Source organism: Papaver somniferum, chromosome 2 (assembly GCF_003573695.1).
Source record: "Papaver somniferum cultivar HN1 chromosome 2, ASM357369v1, whole genome shotgun sequence".
Lineage (NCBI taxonomy): Eukaryota > Viridiplantae > Streptophyta > Magnoliopsida > Ranunculales > Papaveraceae > Papaver > Papaver somniferum.
Genome location: NC_039359.1, coordinates 157,224,328 through 157,245,769, shown reverse-complemented (window position 1 = coordinate 157,245,769; position 21,442 = coordinate 157,224,328). Strand labels below are relative to the sequence as shown.

At 36.0% G+C, this 21,442-nt stretch overlaps 1 protein-coding gene across 1 annotated transcript; it reads right to left on the bottom strand.

Annotated features, from left to right (window-relative positions):
- Positions 1–724: 724 nt before the first annotated feature.
- LOC113349539 (protein IQ-DOMAIN 1-like) lies at positions 725–4,800 on the bottom strand. The gene is made up of 5 exons (XM_026593512.1): positions 4,506–4,800; positions 4,099–4,383; positions 2,012–2,239; positions 1,794–1,907; positions 725–1,701 (listed from the first exon to the last, which is right to left on the bottom strand). The coding sequence occupies exons 1-5, from the start codon at positions 4,569–4,571 to the stop codon at positions 919–921; spliced, it is 1,476 nt and encodes a 491-aa protein (XP_026449297.1). The 5' UTR covers positions 4,572–4,800; the 3' UTR covers positions 725–918.
- Between the last annotated feature and the right edge of the window lie 16,642 nt (positions 4,801–21,442).

The following is a 21,442-nucleotide window of genomic DNA, read 5'->3' as shown; positions in this document are numbered from 1 at the left end:
GTTAGTTTTTTCAATCGAACGAGGAATATCATAGATAGAACGAGGTAAGAAGAAGAGAAGGATTTTTTTTTTCAAAACTAAAAATTCCCGGTACCTCTCCTCCCCTCACTATTTATTTTTTATTTTGGTTAATGATTCATGTATGATTAGGTTTATGAGGTTATTTGGATGGTTTTAATTTAAATTAGGATAAAGGGTAAATTAGTATTTTTCATAATTTTAGAATACCCCTTATAAGCGTACGGAAGTTGGCCTTATCAAATAATGATTCCCTCGCAAAAAAAAAAAGCATGGTCCCAAAAAATTGTTCCAAAAAAGTTCATGCAAATACATGTCAGCCCATTCATAATCGTAACTAAGCCCATGTAACTTATAGCCCATGCTATGCAAAACTTGGACACCGATGACAAAACTTTCTTATTTACAACATTCCTACCGCATCTATCTTCTTCTTATCAAAAAATGGTGCGCCCTTCGGCCGCAAAAAAAGGACAAGTTTAGGCCCCTCTAAGACTAAGACCTCTATCCATGAAATAGTCTAGGGTCCGTTCACATTTTGGAAAGTAGTCTACAGACCAAGAATGATATCAAATGAATCAAGCTCTAACATGCAAAAAGAAGTCGATCCATAAGATCAAATTCGCATACCTCATCATCTGGTACAATCCAACACTTGCGAGATTTCATTTGAAGATCACAAAATAAATAAAAACTTGAATCAGTGCTACATTTTCCAGCTAATATCATTTATATTACAAAAGAAAGAACATTGGCAGCAAAGCTTCATCAGGCTCCATCCAGGTTCATAATTTAGATGCACAACTCTCTCTTAAAACCCAAAGTAGTTCTTCAATCTTACAAGACAACAAGATGTTGAACTCAAAAAACAACACACAAAATATAAAACTAAAAGGTTTTTCAGTTATAATAGCAGTTCTCCTTCTCCCTTCCCCTTACTGATCTATTGTCCAATCTTGTTGGTTGTTTAAGTGGTTTTGAGAAATAGATTGAAGGATCAGAACCTGCATTACTTCTTGTATCTCCATTTGAAATTGTACCTAACCTGCTATTCAACTGAACTTCATCCAATGACTGCTTCTGACTTCTTGCATCCCCATTTGAAAATGTTCCAGACCTGTTATTAAACTGAATTTCATCCAATGACTGCTTCTGGCTTCTGGTTGAAGAATAGTTGATAGGTCTTTGCTTGGCTTTGATGGATTTAGTGAGGCTCATGTAATTAGGTCTACTCCTGCTCTCTTCTGCTCTATCGGATGCCAACTGAGTGTTGCCAGACACCTGAGTCGAGGACGCATAGAGAGATGAAGAAGATTCTGAACTATCTTCGTATAAATCAGAACTTGGCCCTGAAGATGAACGACCCACAAATGGAGGCTTTGCAGAAATTCTAGTGGTCATGTTGTTTTTCCTAACTCTAACAAGACTGGGCTCGGAAGATTTTGATCTGGTGCAGCTACCTGTATAAGCTTCGCCTTTTTTCATAGGTTCACTCTTTTTCAAAGGTGTCATCTCTAAGGGGTCAGAATTGCTTTGTTCCATTAACCGGTTTTCCCATGGTTTAGCTGCCATCCAACGTTCTAACCAGCTCCATCCCCAGTTACTCTTATCTTGTTCGTAATTCTTCAGAGATGCTAGAGATCCATTTGGTTTTGAGTTTGAATAAGGAGTTGATCGCCATTGCTGAAACCAGGAAAAATGAGTTGGTACCGCAAAACCAAATCAGACAAAGGAACAAGAGATTCAATCAAGTAACCAGAGTCTCGCAAAAATACCTGCTGAGAAAGTGCATATGCAATTGCTCTCTCCCTCTTAAGAGCTCCCTCTTGCCTCAATTGTAACTTTGTTCGAATTTCATCTAGTGTTCCTTGACTATCACACCATCCAGCCTAGAGAAACAAAAAGGTAGCATTTTTAACTATTCTGTAATCCTCTTACTTTAAGAAGCTACATACCCAATATAAACTTATTTCTTTAGAAATGAAATTTATACCTCAGCTTGTTTTAGGATATCAGATTTGCTGCGGTGTTCATTCAAAATTTGTTGCACAGCCTGCCCTTCCATAGACATACGAACACGCCTGGCCCTAACTCTAGCTTGGACACGAACAAGAGCCTGCATGCACCTCAGTGTAACAGCAGCTTGCTTCCTTACCTGCCTGCCACGAACAAGAGCCTGGAGCCTTACAATCCCTTTCAAAGCTCTCAATGCTCGCCTTGACTACAAGCACGGAAATTACCAATACACAAATGTTAAGCCCAATGGAACATAAACTGATAGCAAAGATCTCCAACGACAGCAAGCACAAAGACAAAAAAACAAATGCAACACACAATGATTCTGTGATTCTAAAGCAATTGATATCAATACAACAGCCCTTGATAAGTAAAACCTTGCTATACACTGAAACCATGCTGAATTTGTTGTGCCAAAGCACATTAACAGACTTACCGATGACCAATAGAAGATAAAACTCTGCCTCATGTACTTGGCCCTGCTAGAGGTGGACCAATTTGATGGACCAAATGTGGACCAACGCAGACCAATGCCTTTTAAGGAATGGGTGGAACTACCCTGCCTTGGTCTGTTTTTGGACCATCAAATTGGTCCACGTTTAGAAGGGCTGAGTATATGAGGCAGAGAACTTACATATTTGCAGCCATATTCATCACCCAAAAGCAATCTATAGTAGCCTTTCTAAATGGGTTGCATCATTTGCAGGGCATACTAGCTACAACAACTTTTGATAAATCTCAAGTCATAGACTAACATTTGGATGTTGAATAGGGCGGCAAACAGAATGTCTGGACCTAGAGGTACTACAAGTTGAAACCATGCTAAAACTGACCTTTAAGCACACATCACCAGAAAGATACTTCCATGTTTCCGAATTTTATAACTATACTAAATCCATAATAAAGTTTACAGGCTCATGAACAAAAGAACTCTTTATGCCTCACCCAAATGTACTCCATTAACTGTTAACATACTATATTAAACCACGCACAAAACTAGACCTACTCAGAATTCATCATATTTTATTTAATACATTGGTGAAGCTTTCCCAGCTGTTGGGGTGCAGGTTAACTGATTCGCCACTACATGTTAACCTACACTACAACACAGTTGTGTTAGCTTCACCTATAGAATACAAGTCTCCACCTCAAGCAGTCAAGAATGAGTGAGTTATCAATCAAAAGCACATCAAATTCCGATGGTAAAAAGGGTTTTTCTTTTGGGAAATCAACCTAAAATGAAAGTGAGTTGGTAATTCTTCGGTCATATACTCATAAGCAATTAAGCATTTCTAGGTAACTAGCAGAACAATGAAATTAGAGACAGGAAACTTTCAACAATGCTATTTGCAGCCATATTCGTCACCCAAAATTAATCTATGGTAGCATTTCCCAATGGAGTGCATCATTTGCAGGGCATACTAGCTCCATCTTTTGAAACATTTCAGATCGCAGATTAACATTTGGGCAATAGGGCAGCAAATAGCATAACTGGAGTCTGGACCCAAAGGCACCATAAGTTGAAACCATGCTAAAACTGACCTTTAAGCACCCATCACTGTAAGATACTTCAATGTTTATAATTTTTACTATTACACTGTGAATCTATAAATACTGCACTGTGAATATTAACTTTTAACAAACAATCTAAAACCACAGACACAGAACTAGACCTAATCAGCAGTTATCAAATTGAATATATTGGTGAAGCTATCACAGCTGTTGCGGTGCAGGTTAGAGAGTCACAACTACATGTTAATCTACACTGCAGCACAGTTGTGTTAGTTTCACCAGTAGAATACAACCCAAGTCATAACTCTCCATCAAAATCAATCAAAAATTAGTAATCAATCAAATCCTGAAGAAAAAAAAATGGTTTTTGCTTTTGGGAAATCAACAAAACAGTAACTACAAAGAAACCGAGCTGGTAATTCAATCAAACACCTCATGCACAATACATATGAAAATACCCCTAAAGACATCAGAAAACTGATCCCCAAACTGAAAATTTCAGATCATTCAATCAAAAATCCAATAAATCTACAAGGTAAAGACTCCTTTTACCAGAAAAGCACGAAAAGCAGTTTGAATCCTTATAGCAGCCCATTCCTGTCTAACAACTCTAAAATCTTTAGGTTGAGCTCTAACAACTTTAGCAACTGCAGCATTGAAACCATTTTTCTGATGATGATGAGGGTAATCACCGGCAAGTGATGAAGAATCATCAGATCCTATTTCAGATGCTGCTCTTCTTCCATTTTTAAATCCTTTCCATCCTGATCCAAGTTCACCTGAAGAACTTCTAAATAACTTCCATTTCTTCCCTTTATTACCCCCCACCACTTTCTCCTGCACATCAAAATCAAAACAAAAAGATTTACTCAAAAATCCTATCAAATCAAATAAATTAACTCAAAACCCTGAGAAAATAAACAAAACCCAGAGTGTAAAAAAGAGATTTAGACCCAAACCTGTTCATCTTTTTCTTGTTTTTTAACACTCATGAGTGATTTTAACCATTTCCCTGACGCACCCATCACTAGAAAAATCTCACAAAAATCTCTTGATTAAACAAAACACACACCACTTGAAAAAATAATTCCCTGTTTCTTAGATAAACTTCAAATCATGTCTAAAGAGAGAGATAGAGAGAAGGAAGATGAACAGAAAAGAGGGTTCGCTGTTTTGTTTGGTTTCTGCAATTACGGGTCTGGTTTTTTCTGATTTCTAGAGAGAGAGAAAGAGATAGAAAACAGAGCCGTTTGATGTTTTTGAAATTCAAAAAAATAATACTACAGAAGAAAACAACGGGACTCAAATTTTATTCTCCCCGCTTGATGTCTGGAAGACTGCGCTGTACTTTACCCTCTACTTTCTCAATTAATTACGTAATTGCCACTGTGGTGGAGTGGATAGTAAATTTGACTGTCTGGAGTAAAAAAAGAGTGGATGCTTTATGTTCATCAAAAGCTACAAAAGTAACGACAGTGAAATCTTGGATATCCATCCATCCCCCGTTGATGCTTCTGCAAAACTACAAAAATGGCGCTGATGACATACTTTTGCACTATGAGCCTCCTGTGGGGTCTTTGTCTAAGAATTCAAAAACTTGAATTTTGTACTTTGATCATAAATTTTGAAAAGAGAAAAAATCCAAGGTAATTTGAATGTGCTGATGACAGTACGATTGTAGTTACTGTTTGGGGCGGAGGTTGTTCCCTACCGAGCAAGTTTTGAAATTGATTGGAGTTGCTGGCCAACGGGTGGGAAAATGTTCCCAACGGCCGTCGAGTACATTTTATTTGTCACTTCTCGGTACTATAGAACTTTTGGCTCGTGGAGGGCTTTACAAAAAAGAAGGAAAAGCACCTATGAGGCTACCGGGCTACGAAAGGAGGTGCTTGAGTTTTCAAGAAAAATAAAATACTATGAGAAGATTTTTACTGTAGCCGGCAAAAGTTACACTAGGCTCATCCTAGCCCGATTTTATAAAATAATTGTGCGGGAACCCCCACCTAGTGTCAGCCTAGAGGGCTACATTTTAATGTGCGGGTCATATATATAGAACGTGCCCAAGTTAACAGACAAATTTTGATTAGACATGTTCAATTAAGCTACTAGTAAAGGTCCGACTAGTAAATGTCCAATTTTATTCTCGTGTTATATTTCCTTGGTTTTTGTAAAAATGTTATTTTAACTTTTTCAATTTGGCCTGTTTTACGAATGTAAATGAAGGTAGTATAATTTTAAGAGTGTATCTATAATTTGATTCTCATTTCAGAGTGCAACACAAGAAATAGCGAGACAATTAGTGTCGTATGATAATTATGTTTACTTCTTGTATGGTTGATTGGGTATCTTAAAATCATAGTATGATAATCGGATCATCATTCCATGGAGTAAACGGTTGAAATCAGTTCAAATTTCGTTTTCAAAGTAAATGAGCTCCTTTACAATGTAACAGTTAAAATCATTGTAATTTTTAGTTAGAAAAAAGTGAAAAAGGAGTAAAATTTAAGGTTTTCCCTATATGCTATCCCTATTTTTCCTATTTCCCATCCACTTAAATTCTCATCCCTAATAATCCTACGTACCACCCATACAAATTTTCACGTATCCTAAATATTATCCCTTGACTTTTTATTTAAACCCAACTATAAAATTACCCAACAACTAAACAAAAGAAACCAATTTATTCTCGATCTACATCTCCACCACCGACAACTGTATCTTCTTTCCCACCTCCACATTCCACCTCTACGTTCAATCACCTATTGTTTTGTTTTACAGGTTTGGTAGCAAACGATGCTTTCATGAACTTCAAGGGGTCTGTACACCCTCATGAGCTAGCCATGACCAATTAAATGCATCAAAGGATATCAATTATAAACATTACATTGCAGAGAAATGGTTGAGCAAAACTATCTATATCATTATGGTTATTCAATTCCTGGACTGTACTTAATTAAAATTCTAAACTCATGAAGTCTCGTATGATTTGCATGCTCTGTACACCTACGTACCTCCTCTTCCACAAAGCTACAGTTTTAATTAAGTTGAAAATAGAAGGAAAATCATTCATGAAAATATGTCTGAGGACTGCTAGCAACGGTAAGCTTAATAGTGGGTGGAAGGCCAAAATCATTCACGACCTAGGTTTTTTTGTTTTTGTTTTTTGAAGCATGATCTAGGGTTTCTACCTTAAAGGTCTATTAATGGTTTCTTTTTGTGGGTAAGGAAGAAGAAGGAAAATGCTAATAGTCATGGTCATAATTAGTTGATTTTTTATAGGCGGTAAATAGGGAAAAAAGCAAAATCAAAAGTGAATTAATCTTTCAAATGGTAAAGAGAGTTTGGAAAATAGGAAAAATGGAGTGGGAAACAGGAAAACCAAATTTAAAGACCAACGACATTGCATAAAATAGGACTATCTTGTCAAAATCATCCACGTTGACTCAGAGTCAGAGGATAAAGTGGTGACAGGGTATTTATGTATTTTCAATCAGGAGTCAGAGTTTCTGTTTGGTAAAATCAATCCAAATAGTTAATACGGAACGTCAAAGTCGAGGTTGACAAAAGAGAACGTTTTTAGCAATAAAATAGGGAAAAGGTTTCGTTTGGTTCAATTTCTTTATAGGACAAAGTTTGACCCTTATTACACCATTTTGTAAGGTGAAAATGAGAATCCAATGAGAAGCATGCGTATTAGTATAAATCTTTTTCTTTTCTGAGTTTTTGGTGCTTTTGATTTTCTGTGGAATTAAATGATTGTGTTTTTTTAGTTTGAAATTTAAATAAAAATAAAAGAATTCTCTGTTCACAGGAAAAACAGAAAAGTAAAGGTTTAGAATTCTGTTTTAACCCATGTGGTGTGTGGCAGGTTTAAAAAATGGAGATGTCATGTGAATGAGTGAGTTCATTAGAGAAACAACTTAACTGAGAAAATATTAAAAGGACTTGGGGTTATTATACAGATTACAGACCCCAGCAAACCCTTCGAGGAATTTCCTAAAAAACAATTCTAGGACTGGTAACGTGGAATTTGACACGAAAGCCTTAGATTGGTCTGTTGGAAAATTGGGTTAGGAGCAAGTCTTATGGTGGAATTCATCCATCTTCTACGCCACCTCAGTATTTGGAATTGTGGATGGAAGCGCAAGTGTAATGGTGGAATAGTGAAAACGCTATTCTTAATAGCACTAAAAAACGCTATTAAGAATAGCACTCAGTGCTATTAAGAATAGCTTTTTTTTCTCAGCCGTTAGATTTCAACAACTCATTTTAAATCTACGGATAAAAAAAACGCTACTTTTAATAGCACTGAGTGCTATTCTTAATAGTGTTTTTTAGTGCTATTCTTAATAGCGTTTTTTGTCTTCTACTACGCTATTCTTATTAGCGTTTCCATGGATTCCACGGACCCTTCCACCAAATCATGGAACCCTGCTTGGATTTTCTGTGGAAGACCCCAACTTGGAAGCCACTAGACTTGACATTCCATGGTTTTTCCACACTTGGAATAGATTGGATTCCACCATAAGACTTGCTCTAATCTAGAGGATGAAAACAGAAGAATGGTGTACCCCTGACTTTAAGGCTCTTTCGATTTTTTTAGACAATAATTCGACCTGTCCCAATTAAATTGGTGAGTACAACAGGTCTCTCGAATTATGCCTTCAAGATTCAATGAAACCCTAACACCGTAATCGAATTCAAGGACTGTACTTCCTTGACCCGACCAATAACACACTGGATAAGGTTCTGATGATGCTATTATAGAAGAAGAAAACATTTTGATTTGATGTGATGGAATGGGAGAAAAACTTCACTATTTAAGGAGGGTTTCATACCCAGGGCCATCTTATGGTTTCGGGGTGCCCTAGGCAAACTTATTTTCTGAGGCCTTTTTATGTACTATTAAGTCAAGAACGGAGGCAAAATTTTTAGTTTGAGAGTCAAGTTTATGTTACTATTAAAGTGATAACTTGGATTTGCTTGGCGGCCGAAGGCTGTCAATTTTTTAGTAACATTTATGTTTAGTAACACTTATGTTTGTTAGTAATGACTTGTAAACAATTCTTTTTTGGGCCCCAACAATTTAGGGCTCTAGGCGACCGCCTAGATCGCCTAGCCCCTAAGACGGCCTTGTTCATGCCTTTTGGATATGTTTCTTCATCTCCAACAGATGCTTTCAACAGCCATCCATTAATGGTATCTCTTCAGCCATCCCCCGGAATAGCGACAAACATTTATGAAAATTTCCAACAAGGTCTAGCCACGAGATTTCCCTCGATGAATCTGGGGTTATATATTATTTTTTGATTTGACTTAAAAATCGGTAGTTTTGGTTGTTTTATTACCCTCAAATTTATGAATTTGAAGTAAATGAGTCTGGTTCAGCTCCTATATGAATGACAGGGAGACCTAATTCCCACACCTCCTGTGTGGTACTAGTTGTATTAGCTAGAGTGGATTCTCCTTTAACCTTAGGTTTCTTCTCGATACCATGTAGGTTAACGACTTGAAGACTTCATTGGGATTGTGAAGCCAGACCCAACTATTTTCTCTGTAGTTGCGTGATCTGATCTTGTTGTTTCTATCGTATTTGAGTACAATCCTAAGATTGGCTTGAGATTGATTTCTCCGATAGGAAAGATATAAAAGAAGTAACAAATACCTTCGTCTCATCGTTTGTGATTCTGCAATGTCTTCTTTCGCTAGCCGATTAAGATTATTGTGAGGTGATTGATAATTATAGGATGTTCGTCAGAATATAAGTCCGGGTTATCAATTGGTTCATGTTCACCTTGATTTCTCAAAAGACGGAACAAAAACTCGTAGGTATTTCCTATGGGAGACAAATTTATCTATTACCGTAGACTTTTCTGTCTAATACATATTTGTTTATTAAAGTCTTCGACTTTGGGTATTGACAACTCTTAGTTGTGGGTGAAATCAGCTAAGGGAATCAAGTGCGTAGTATCCTGCTGGGATCAGAGACGTAAGGAGCGCAACTGTACCTTAGATCAGTGTGAGACTGATTGGAGTTCAACTACAGTCCAGACCGAATCTAGTTTGTAGTAGGATAGTGTCTGTAGCGGCTTAATGCAGTGTGTGTTCAATGTGGACTAGGTCCTGGGATTTTTCTGCATTTGCGGTTTTCTCGTTAACAAAACTTCTGGTGTCTGTGTTATTTCTTTACCAGGTTGTGTGTTGAATCGATCAATTGGGAAATTCAATTAGACTCGCAGATTTATATTTGCTTGAGTAAGTATTGAATCGAGAAAGTGAGATATAACTCTTTGATATACTTTTATTAAGATTGAGTCTGACTGACTAGTTGATTCTCTTAAAAGTATATTGGAGTAAGTCCATACAGATTGCTAAGCGAAATATTGGGTGTGGTTGTTAGACCCCCGCCTTTTCAATTGGTATTAGAGTAGGCAAACACGTTTAAAGACCATATAAGTCTGTGTTTGTAGCGATCCGACTCTATGGACAAGAATTTTATCTCCATAAACGTACCACCAGTTTTCGATAGGCTCAAACTACTTATGGTGGAAAATTTCTATGCGTGCTTTTCTTCAAGCTCGTGATTTTCAAACATGGGTACGTGTTGTTAATGGATATGTTCCTCCGGTAAATACATAAGGAGATGTATCTATACCTAAGGATATTGGTAGACATAGTCCAGAAGAAATTCTTGTTGTAAATCAAAATTCTGACGGCTTAAATACTATCATACATGTCATTACCCCAGATCTTCAGCATCATATGACTACGTGCACAAAGTCTAAAGAATCCTGGGATATCTTAGAACCCGTATTTGAAGGAAATACCAGTGAGAAAGAAGCTAGGCTTCAAAACCTAAATTCTGATTGGGAAAACCTTCATATGGCAGATGAAGAATCATTTGATGAGTTTAATCACAAAGTGTCCAAAATTGTTAATGCATATTTTGCATTGGGTAAGACTATTCCTGAAAAGGACATTGTGATGAAAATTCTCAAATCTCTGCCATCTAGATACGATTCTAAGAAGCATACCATCGTTGAAGGGAATAATCTCGCAACGCTATCCAGAAATACGCTGGTTGGGAAGCTAAATATATTTGATCATGAGCATACGTCCAAGTCTAGCAAGGATGTTGCTTTCAAAGCACTAAAGAACACTAAATTACTTAATAAAATTAAAAATGTCTACATCTCTGAAGATGATCTTTCTGAGGATGATTCATCAGATGAAGATCATGACAAGTCAGTCTCGTTGATCACAAGCCAATTTAGGGATCTTGTTTTGAAGAGAAGTAAACGGTTCTCCAAAGATAAATCCAAGCCATCAGATAAACCTCATAATCGTGTTCCTCCTAAAAATAAGGATAATGATGAAACTGATGACGAGGATATGCCTCAGTGCTTTAAGTGTAAAGGTTTTGGTCATTTTTCTAATGAATGTCCATATCGAAAGAAATACACTAGGAACAAAGGTCCTGCTGAAACTCTTGATGAAATGTCTAACAACTATGACTCTAATGAAGACGAAAAATCAAGTGTTGCACTTTTTTGTGAAAATATTGATTTTGATAATTGCAGCAATACATACATCTGAAAAGGCGAGGGCACCCAAATATACCTCAAGCTAAAACTTTTCCTACCTATAAGTCATTTCCTCCGAAAGTGATTGTATATGGATATGAGATCGAGACAATACGACTAATCGGTTCACACTCTGTGTGATTGTCTATGGATACGGAATTGAGACAATACGACAACAAAGTGTGTTACTTGATAAAAAGGTTCGGACTTAACCAAACACAGTAGAATTAACTTATCAAGTAATAGGATATTAACGTTTGTGTGATTTACTTTGATTATAATAAAAACAATTATAATGCGGAAATATAAAGTAAATGACACAACAAGATTTTGTTAACGAGGAAACCGCAAATGCAGAAAAACCCCGGGACATAGTCCAGGATTGAATACTCTCAGGATTAAGCCGCTATAAAAAATGACACTTACTTCGTATAGTTGAGACCAAGTACCTAACTCTATAGTATACCTAATTTCGTTTGTATTCCCACGCCTCAAACACGTACTTGGAACAATCCCTTTGGTTCGTATTCCAAATAGTAAAGGAACAAGAAATTTGTCTGGTAACAACTCTCTTCAACCAAGTGATATGAGTCGAACAAAGGCTCTTCCGTTTATCTCAACATAAACTCCTTTGTCAGGTCTAGATCTATCTTACGTTTCAATCACCCAAAGGCAATCAATTAAGATTAATCCAACAACACCTTTAATCTACAAAGGAACTGTGTTGATGCCGATCTACTACAATCAATCAATACAATCTACCACAAGGATAAACCGATTATTAATTGGATCCTCTTTTCCCAAACAAGTATTTGTGCACACCAAAGATTATAAATCCAAGTTAGATCTTCAATATCTTCTTCGTCTTCAAATCTTCTTAAATCTTCAATAAAAACCTGCACATAATAACTTGAATCTCTTGTGATCAATCACGTACATAACGGAGTCTGTTAACAATGGATTATCACAAGATCGTCTGAAGGTCTACAAACAGTCTAAAGATCCCTGTAGAAACTCTGTACTAGTTTGAGTGAATCTTATATCAGAAGAGAAGATTCTCAAGCATAAACAAACTAGGTGGAAACAGATTTCAACCTCCGTTAGTCAATCAAATCAAATCGAAAACAAATATAAACTGCAATTATCTAGTTTCCCACCAACAGGTCGCGCTAGAGCTTCTCAATCCCAAAGAAGACTTTGAAACGAGCGGCCGTAAGACATTTCACCTAATTAGATTACTCTCCTCTCCGATAGGCGGATACACCAGTAACAATGACAAAAGAGGAAGTCAAATTGTTGCGAAGGATTATTTTTCTAATGAAGGCAAACTTCGGTAGTTATAGACAAGGAAGTTTGGACACCAAGGAATTTCCAAAACCGAAAATATTCTCAAGATATTCATAAATGCACAGATTCGGTTTTCATAATTCCTGGAAATGCTCTGTCCAAAAATATAATCGAAATCTCTTGGAAAATATAATTAGTAAATGCACATTACCAATTCCATAAATTTCCATCCAAGATAAACTAATCAACTTAATTAAAAGATTCTTAACTTATATGTTTCGATCCTGGGATTCACTTCCATTTAGCCTTTAAGGAATATCTTTGAACAATAATAGAAACTAGGCATTCAGCACATGTTCAAAGTTTGTCGACATCTTTACTTTGTAAGTTCTCTTTCACACTTACAATCTTGAAACCGATTTTCCACACTTTCAAACAAGTTTAGAATTGGTTCATCTGACTTTCAAGAACTATGTGATTGATCAAACCAAACATTCAATCACACTCATGGATTTGCGGTTCTACCAAAACAAGTTTCGGTTCTACCTCCATGTGAGTACTAAGCATAGTCACACTAGCTTTCCAAAGATATGGTTGACTAAGTACTAGGATCGGTACCCCACATATATATGGTATCTAACTTATATTTGTTGCACCCCTTCACAGGGTCGGTTCCCCTCTTCACTGTAAATTTGTTGCACCCCATACAAGGATCGGTTCCCCTATTTGCACTGCACCCCTTACTAGGATCGGTTCCCTTCACCCCTTACAAGGATCGGTTCCCCTTACACATTTGGCAGATGCATAACCGATACATACCAAGGTGATTACTTAAGATTGGTTTTACAAATAAAAGTTCTACCAATACAAAAGTCAGGACTTTGTGAACAGTTCTACCAAGAACACAATAAGTTGTGAGCGGTTCTACTTTATCACACATATTGGTTGTTCATAAGATATGCAATGAATAACAAAACCAATAACTCCTAGCCATTTCCTTTTCGGTTCACAAAACAAGTCTATGAACTTACTTCCTTAGAACACATGCAAGCATTGTTCCCTAGGATGAAATCCTCACCTTATACCCATACATAATCACAATAGCATTCAAATGATTATGACGATGTCTTATCTATAAAGTTTAATGGTTAATCAATAAACCTCGTATTGTATTCCTTAATATTATGTCTATCTAGAGTCCAAACATGCTTCGTAGTTATGTTTTCAATATGCACGACTTGAAAGATACGATAGGGAATGAAACAGTTCAAGTCAAATATCACTAACCTCAAGTGGAAGGATGATCATTGTGTTGTAGATCCGTACTTCTTCACATCTTCAAGACTTCGTAATACTTGTAATATCTCATATCCTAAACCTTTCAAGCTAACCTATACGAAGTATAACTCTAGTACAAATCAAGCGACTCTTAATATGAGTTTTGATTCACTAAAATATGACAACCACACTTGACATACCAACGTATGGTGGGTTCAACCGAGCAATGCTCTAACAATCTCCCCCTTTGTCAATTTTAGTGACAAAACTCTTACATCAATATGGATAAACAAATTACATCCGCTTGACTCCTGATTCAACAACACAGAAAACCTGCTTACATTCAATCCTTGAAAATGACGCTGTTGACATCATAATAACAAAGCAAAATACTCCCCCTAAGGAAGATAGGTAGATATTCAATCCGCACGGCTTTGTTATACCAAACAATATGACATGTTACTCCCCCTTAGTCTGTACTTTCAGTCTTTCGTTAGATAATAACATTCAAGCACCAATGTTCTTTTCCCTAGTGATACCAATCAATATAAATATCAACGCTAGTATCACCTGTTTACTCCATATATTTCTCCCCCTTTTTGTCACAAAAATGACAAAGAAACGAAAAAATAAAGGACAACACGAAAAGAATCTTACAAATCTCAAAAATAGACTTGCAAACCTGTAGAGTTAGGCACGAGGGTTCCACACATCACGTTCTGATAACCACTATCAAAACCGAAACTACAAGTAGTTTTATTTTGATATGTTACCAAGGAAACAATTGCCCGAAACAATTTTTCCCATTTAGTTTAGCAAACCAAAAACAACTAATCAAATTAGCTCCTTTGCTAAACTGATTGTTTAAAAACAACCGCTTAATTCTATAAGACCAAAATAAAGTATAAAACTCCATCTTTCTTATCAGGTTCTAATTATCTACAACTTAGACCTTTCAATTTCAAACAAACCAAATACTAGGTTAGTTAACTAGTATTTCTTTGTTTAGGCATTCGGTTAGACTTGAATAACTGAAACCTCACTTTGATAAGACAACCTAAGATCAGAATTAACTTAGTTTCTTATCCGGAATCGAATTGGACTAAACAACCCGTCCCGTAAGCATATTATTTCGTTAAGCCATAAATAATTCATACAAACCAATATAAATCAACTTGCAAAATTATTCACCTCAACCGGAAGCAATTGAATCAACATAGACGTTATAAGCACCGCAATTGCACCGTAATTTTGTAAGCCTAAACCAGTGATAATTTACCAGAGCAAAAATACCAAAGGTTTTTCTTAACCGGAACCAATTGAATCACCAATATATCAATTGCACCGCAGTTTTGTAAGTCTAAACCATCGATACCCAACAAAAGTAAGACAACAATGGTTTTCCTTAACTGGAACCAATTGAATCAACACACACATCAATTATACCACAATTGTGTAAGCCTAAACGATTGATACCACACAATAAAGCAAGATAACAATAGTTTTTCTTAACATGAATCAATTGAAACACATATCCACACACATATAATGGAATAACAAATCAATTGCACCTAAATTTCTTTAACCAAAAGCAATACATATATATAATATAAACGCAGGCTTTTCTTAAACAGGAAAACAATTAACTAACAACATTGTTACCTCAATTTCGCATCCACTCCTCCAATATGATTGCATCTTCGTCCAGGGAGGATCGATAACGAAATATCACCTCTCGTTGTCACTCGTATGCGCAAGCAAAAAGAATAACAACACACCTCAACCTTTACCAGAGAAAGGTTGAAAACCGGTTTTGAACTATTGCAAGCAAAAGTTGAAAACCGTCGAAACACATATGCTTTTATGCTAAACCAAAACTGATTCAACATATTGTGACTTTTTCACATATTGTTTCTAAGAGAACCCCTCATAATCCTTTGATGAATCCTACCTACTTGGGTTGGAACTTAATCCCGCTAAATAAAGTCACCCAAACCATGAGGGTTCCATATGAGATCAAATATCAAGGTAATAAAACCGAAATCAAACATCTCATAATCATACATAACAATAATATAAAAGCAATAAAGCACAAGCTATGTAAACCGAAAACTATCACAAGAAAAATTACTCAAAAATCAATAATTTTATTCATAAGACAAAAGATAGTTTTACTCAAGATAGACTTTATTACACTAAATCAAAACTGATGTCTATCTTTATCGAAGAATTTTAATCTTCGTTTATTTCTCCATTAGAGTCTTCTTGAGACTCATGCTCTTGTTATCCTTTCAAGAACTCATTGTTAATGGTTACGATTCCTTCCAGAGTTTCTGGATCTTTTCTGTAGACAAACATCAACGGTCTTTGAATACAATCCAATTGTCTTCCTCGACGTAGAATGTGAAACATAAGATCCCCATTACTGAAGATTCGATCATTAGAGATACTTGATCCCTGTTGAGCTTTCTGCATTCGGTTGATGACTCCTTGAGAGACAGTTTTGATGACTTTCTCATCTCCAAAGTTATTACCTATAACTTTCTCACAGACTTTGGTGATAAGGCATGGATATCCAAGATTCCTATTGAATTTTGGAACATAGAGAGACTCAATGATTTTAAACATTTGATTGATAATTATTCCACAGATATCAATATGTTTCTTTCCTTCAAGAAGAAAGTACATCATTTCAGCAAACTCTCTATTCCATTGAGACGTGTCTCTCGAGCTAGCGAGCAGGGATGGTATAGCAAGTTTACCAAAAAACCTTGAGATGTAGGGGAACATCTTTGGTTATCATTATACCCTTTTTCCATTCAGCAGTCTTGCCAGTTATGAGTTTTGAAATGTTATCGTGCTCAATTTCAGAACCCGTCACCATATGGACTTTTATATTGTAGTCAATGATCTTCGAAATCATCTCTCTGTTGACATGTACGACTGTACTTACGATCAGTGTGCTAAAAGTAAGATTTTCATAGTCCATATTGTGAATATTACTATAAAAGATTCTTACAGCCTCAGGAGAATATTTTTAAAAACCGAACATGTTTCCCCAAACTCGATCTTGAACAAATTTTACATACCTGGATTCGAAGACGTTAGACTCGAATCGTTTTTCTTCAGTGAAGGCTACTCTCTCAAGAGCTTGATATCTTCCAAAACATGTATTGTCTACAAAGTTTGTAAGATCATGTTTTCCTTTAATCAAGTGTGAATTCTTGATATTTTCAACTACTGTAGGAGATAAGAATTGATTTTCAAAATACTTATCCAATTCAGAAATTTCTTCTCTTGATTTCCTCTTTCCCATACTTGTGAAAATATAAGAAACCCTAGTTACGGTCTTGCTCAATCTTCCCCAATATGTTCGAATACATAACAAGAGATTATCTTTTATAGGAAGACTTGAAGACAAAAACCGGAAATAACTAGTTTTAGGAAAATTATTCGGAAACTGAGACTTGTGAGGAAACAATTTCGATTTTGTATCTAGGTCTTTCTTTTGGAAAAACGGTTTTCTATGGAGATGGATCTTTATTAGTTGCTTCCATATTTTTGTCCAATAACCTGTGTACTCTTTTATTATCATGAGATAATACTACTTGAAATATAATCAAGAATTTTGTAGAGTATGCAGAGATAAGATTGAACAAAGTATGATATTCATTAAGATTATCATTGGAATCAACAAACATGTATTTCAAAAGATCACTTGCTTCATTAAAACAACTGTGAGGAGTATGAAGCAATCCATTGTTAATAAAGTTATTAACCGAAAACACATTCCTTGAAGGAACACAAAATTTCCAAAATCGCATCCTAGATTGCGAGACATTAATAGAGTTAAATCCGAAAATGTACATCCATATACTTTGGTAGGCTAACGAAAATATATTTAAGATTCCAGATTTAATTGGAATACAATAGCCATGATCCTTATAAATCATAAGAGGAATCTTATCCATTTTCAAGATGTAACCTGTTGCACAGGCCATTATATCATAGTTGCTCAACAATATGATATACAATCCTATGTTTATCAAAGGAACATGTAAGTCACTCCGGACATACATAAACATCATTCCCAACAACTTTAGGAATAGAAGTATTAAATACTCCATAAGTTATCTTCTCCAAGAACTTGTGAAGTAATCAAATCCTGCAACAACGTTAAATGAATCAGACAAGATTCAATTCTTATAAGTTGGATCGCACCAAACACAGATTGTTAGATCTTTTCATGTTTTCCTGTCTAATACCAATTGAAAAGGCGAGGGTACCCAAATATACCTCAAGCTAAAACTTTTCCTACCTATAAGTCCTTTCCTCCGAAAGTGATTGTCTATGGATACGAGATCGAGACAATACAACTAATCGGTTCACACTCTGTGTGATTGTCTATGGATATGGAATTGAGACAATACAACAACAAAGTGTGTTACTTGATAAAAAGGTTCGGACTTAACCAAACACAATAAGATTAACTTATAAAGTAATAGGATATTAACGTTTGTGTGATTTACTTTAATTATAATAAAAACAATTATAATGCGGAAACATAAAGTAAATGACACAGCAAGGTTTTGTTAACGAGGAAACCGCAAATGCAGAAATACCCAGGGACCTAGTTCAGAATTGAATACTCTCAGTATTAAGCCGCTATAAAAAATGACACTTACTTCGTATAGTTGAGACCAAGTACGTAACTCTATAGTATACCTAGTTCCGTATGTATTCCCACGCCTCAAACACGTACTTGGAACAATCCCTTTGGTTCGTATTCCAAAAAGTAAAGGAACAAGAAATTTGTGTGGTAACAACTCTCTTCAATCAAGTGATATGAGTCGAACAAATGCTCTTCCGTTTATCTCAACATAAACTCCTTTGTCAGGTCTAGATCTATCTTACGTTTCAATCACCCGAAGGAAATCAATTAAGATTAATCCAACAACACCTTTAATCCACAAAGGAACCGTGTTGATTCTGATCTACTTCAATCAATCAATCCAATCTACCACAAGGATAAACCGGTTATTAATTGGATCCTCTTTTCCCAAACAAGTATTTGTGCACACCAAAGATTATAAATCCAAGTCAGATATTCAATATCTTCTTCGTCTTCAAATCTTCTTAAATCTTCAATAAAAACCTGCACACAATAAGTTGAATCTCTTGTGATCAATCACGCACAGAACAGAGTCTGTTAACAATGGATTATCACAAGATCGTCTTTAGATCTACAAACAGTCTAAAGATCCCTGTCGAAACTCTATACTAGATTCTCAAGCATAAACAAACTAGGTGCAAACAGATTTCAACCTCCGTTAGTCAATCAAATCAAATCGAAAACAAATATAAACCGCAATTATCTAGTTTCCCACCAACGGGTCGCGCTAGAGCTTCTCAATCCCAAATAAGACTTTAAAACGAGCGGTCGTAAGAGATTTCACCTAATTAGATTACTCTCCTCTCCGATAGGCGGCTACACCAGTAACAATGACAAAAGAGGAAGTCAAATTGTTACGAAGGATTAGTTTGCTAGTGAAGGCAAACTTCGGTATTTATTGACAAGGAAGTTTGGACACCAAGGAATTTCCAAAACCGAAAATATTCTCAAGATATTCATAAATGTACAGATTCGGTTTTCATAATTCCTGGAAATTCTCTGTCCAAAAATATAATTGAAATCTCTTGGAAAATATAATTAGTAAATGCACATTACGAATTCCATAAATTTCCATCCAAGATAAATTAATCACCTTAATTAAAAGATTCTTAACTTATATGTTTCGATCCATTTAGCCTTTAAGGAATATCTTTGAACAATAATAGCAACTAGGCATTCAACACATGTTCAAAGTTTGTCGACATCTTTACTTTGTAAGTTCTCTTTCACACTTACAATCTTGAAACCGATTTGCCACACTTCCAAACAAGTTTAGAATTGGTTCATCTGACGTTCTAGAACTATGTGATTGATCAAACCAAACATTCAATCACACTCATGGGTTTGCGGTTCTACCAAAACAAGTTTCGGTTCTACCTCCATGTGAGTACTAAGCATAGTCACGCTAGCTTTCCAAAGATATGGTTGACTAGGTACTAGGATCGGTTCCCCACATATATATGGTATCTAACTTATATGTTTTGCACCCCTTCACAGGATCGGTTCCCCTCTTCAATGTAAATTTTTTGCACCCCAGACAAGGATCGGTTCCCCTATTTGCACTGCACCCCTTACTGATCGCTGTCGTATGCGTCAAAAATAAATTACTTTCTCACTACTCAAAATATATAATATAGCAAGGGTAAGAAAGGATCGTTCCCACAGAGAGGATCTAGGTTGTCAAATTTTTTCTGTTTCCTTTACAAACAACGAGGGATTTCTGATTTTTATGTAAAGGAAAATAAAATAAAAGAAAATGATGAAATAAACAAGCAAATCAATAAGATGAAGATATTGGTCAAGGATTAGTTTTCATTCACAAACATGAATTTGTAACAATAACTAGAATTGAAATTTAATCTCAACTTTTATCAAAAGTCCTAGGATACCTTGATCGCAAGAATATCCCGCTAATTTCCTCTTATCATCAACAAACACATTAAAAGATGCGAATGTGAATTCTTCCTAAAAAGCAACCTAAAGTGTAAAAGCGCAATTAAGTTTAACTCCCTAAGAGCACTAAGTTCAATGAAATAAGACTAATCAATGCAAACGAACGTGTAAAAGCACTAATCCGTTTTAACAAAGGTTATGACTCACATGTGACTACTAGGATGTATCACTACAAGCAATAATCACAATCATGCTACTTGTAATCAGGATTCTATCACTTTTGCGTATAATAAATCCTAATCTAGCAATGGAGATGAACACAAAATCAAACGATTCGCGACTCGATCAAACAAGTATTAAAATCATAAGACAAGATAAATAGTGAATCATAATCGATAAAACATGGAGACAAAACTAATTTATTGAATGAAAACCCATATTTGGAAATCCAACTTATTCCTTAACCAATAATAAAATCTAGGTACTCATGTTAAAGGGGTTTATCACAAGAAGAAAAAGAAAACCCATGTTTCGAAACCCTAGGCTAAAAGTAGAAGAAGCCCCTCTCCAAGAAAAAGTTCTCCTGTGAAGCTCGTCTATTAAGCCTTATATAGGCTTCTCCACCGACCCTCTTTCACCCAGAATTCCTTATTTGATAAGGATTCATAGTCGGTCAACAGTCTTTACAAGCTGGAGAAACACATGTGTTGCGATTCGACGAAACAAGGACCTTTGTAGTATAATACACACGACTTCTGATTTGCTGATAATTCAGTAGGGCTTGTGTGAGCCATTGATTCGCTAACACTCATCCATCTGTGATACTTCCTTGTTATACCGAACTTTTATTTTTCCCATTCCGCGTTAAATATTATCATTACTCGAAATTCTTCTCCATATTCATCTCAACAGTAAACTCATCTTCTCAACTAGTTTCTCGGTCACGAAACTCACTGCATCATTAGCTCCGTATCCTGTTCAAATTCGATATCTTTATGCCACATGTTCCCTGTCTGGCTCGAGGTCCAAATCTGCCAAGCTCGAGCAACCAATTCTTTCTGATCAACTTATCATGAACAACAGCACCGATGTGCCGCTTCTTCATTTCTTTATTGCCAACGGCAGCAGCAAAACCCGAGTCATAACTGATTTGAATCCCAGCTCGATTTCTGCTCCATCTTGA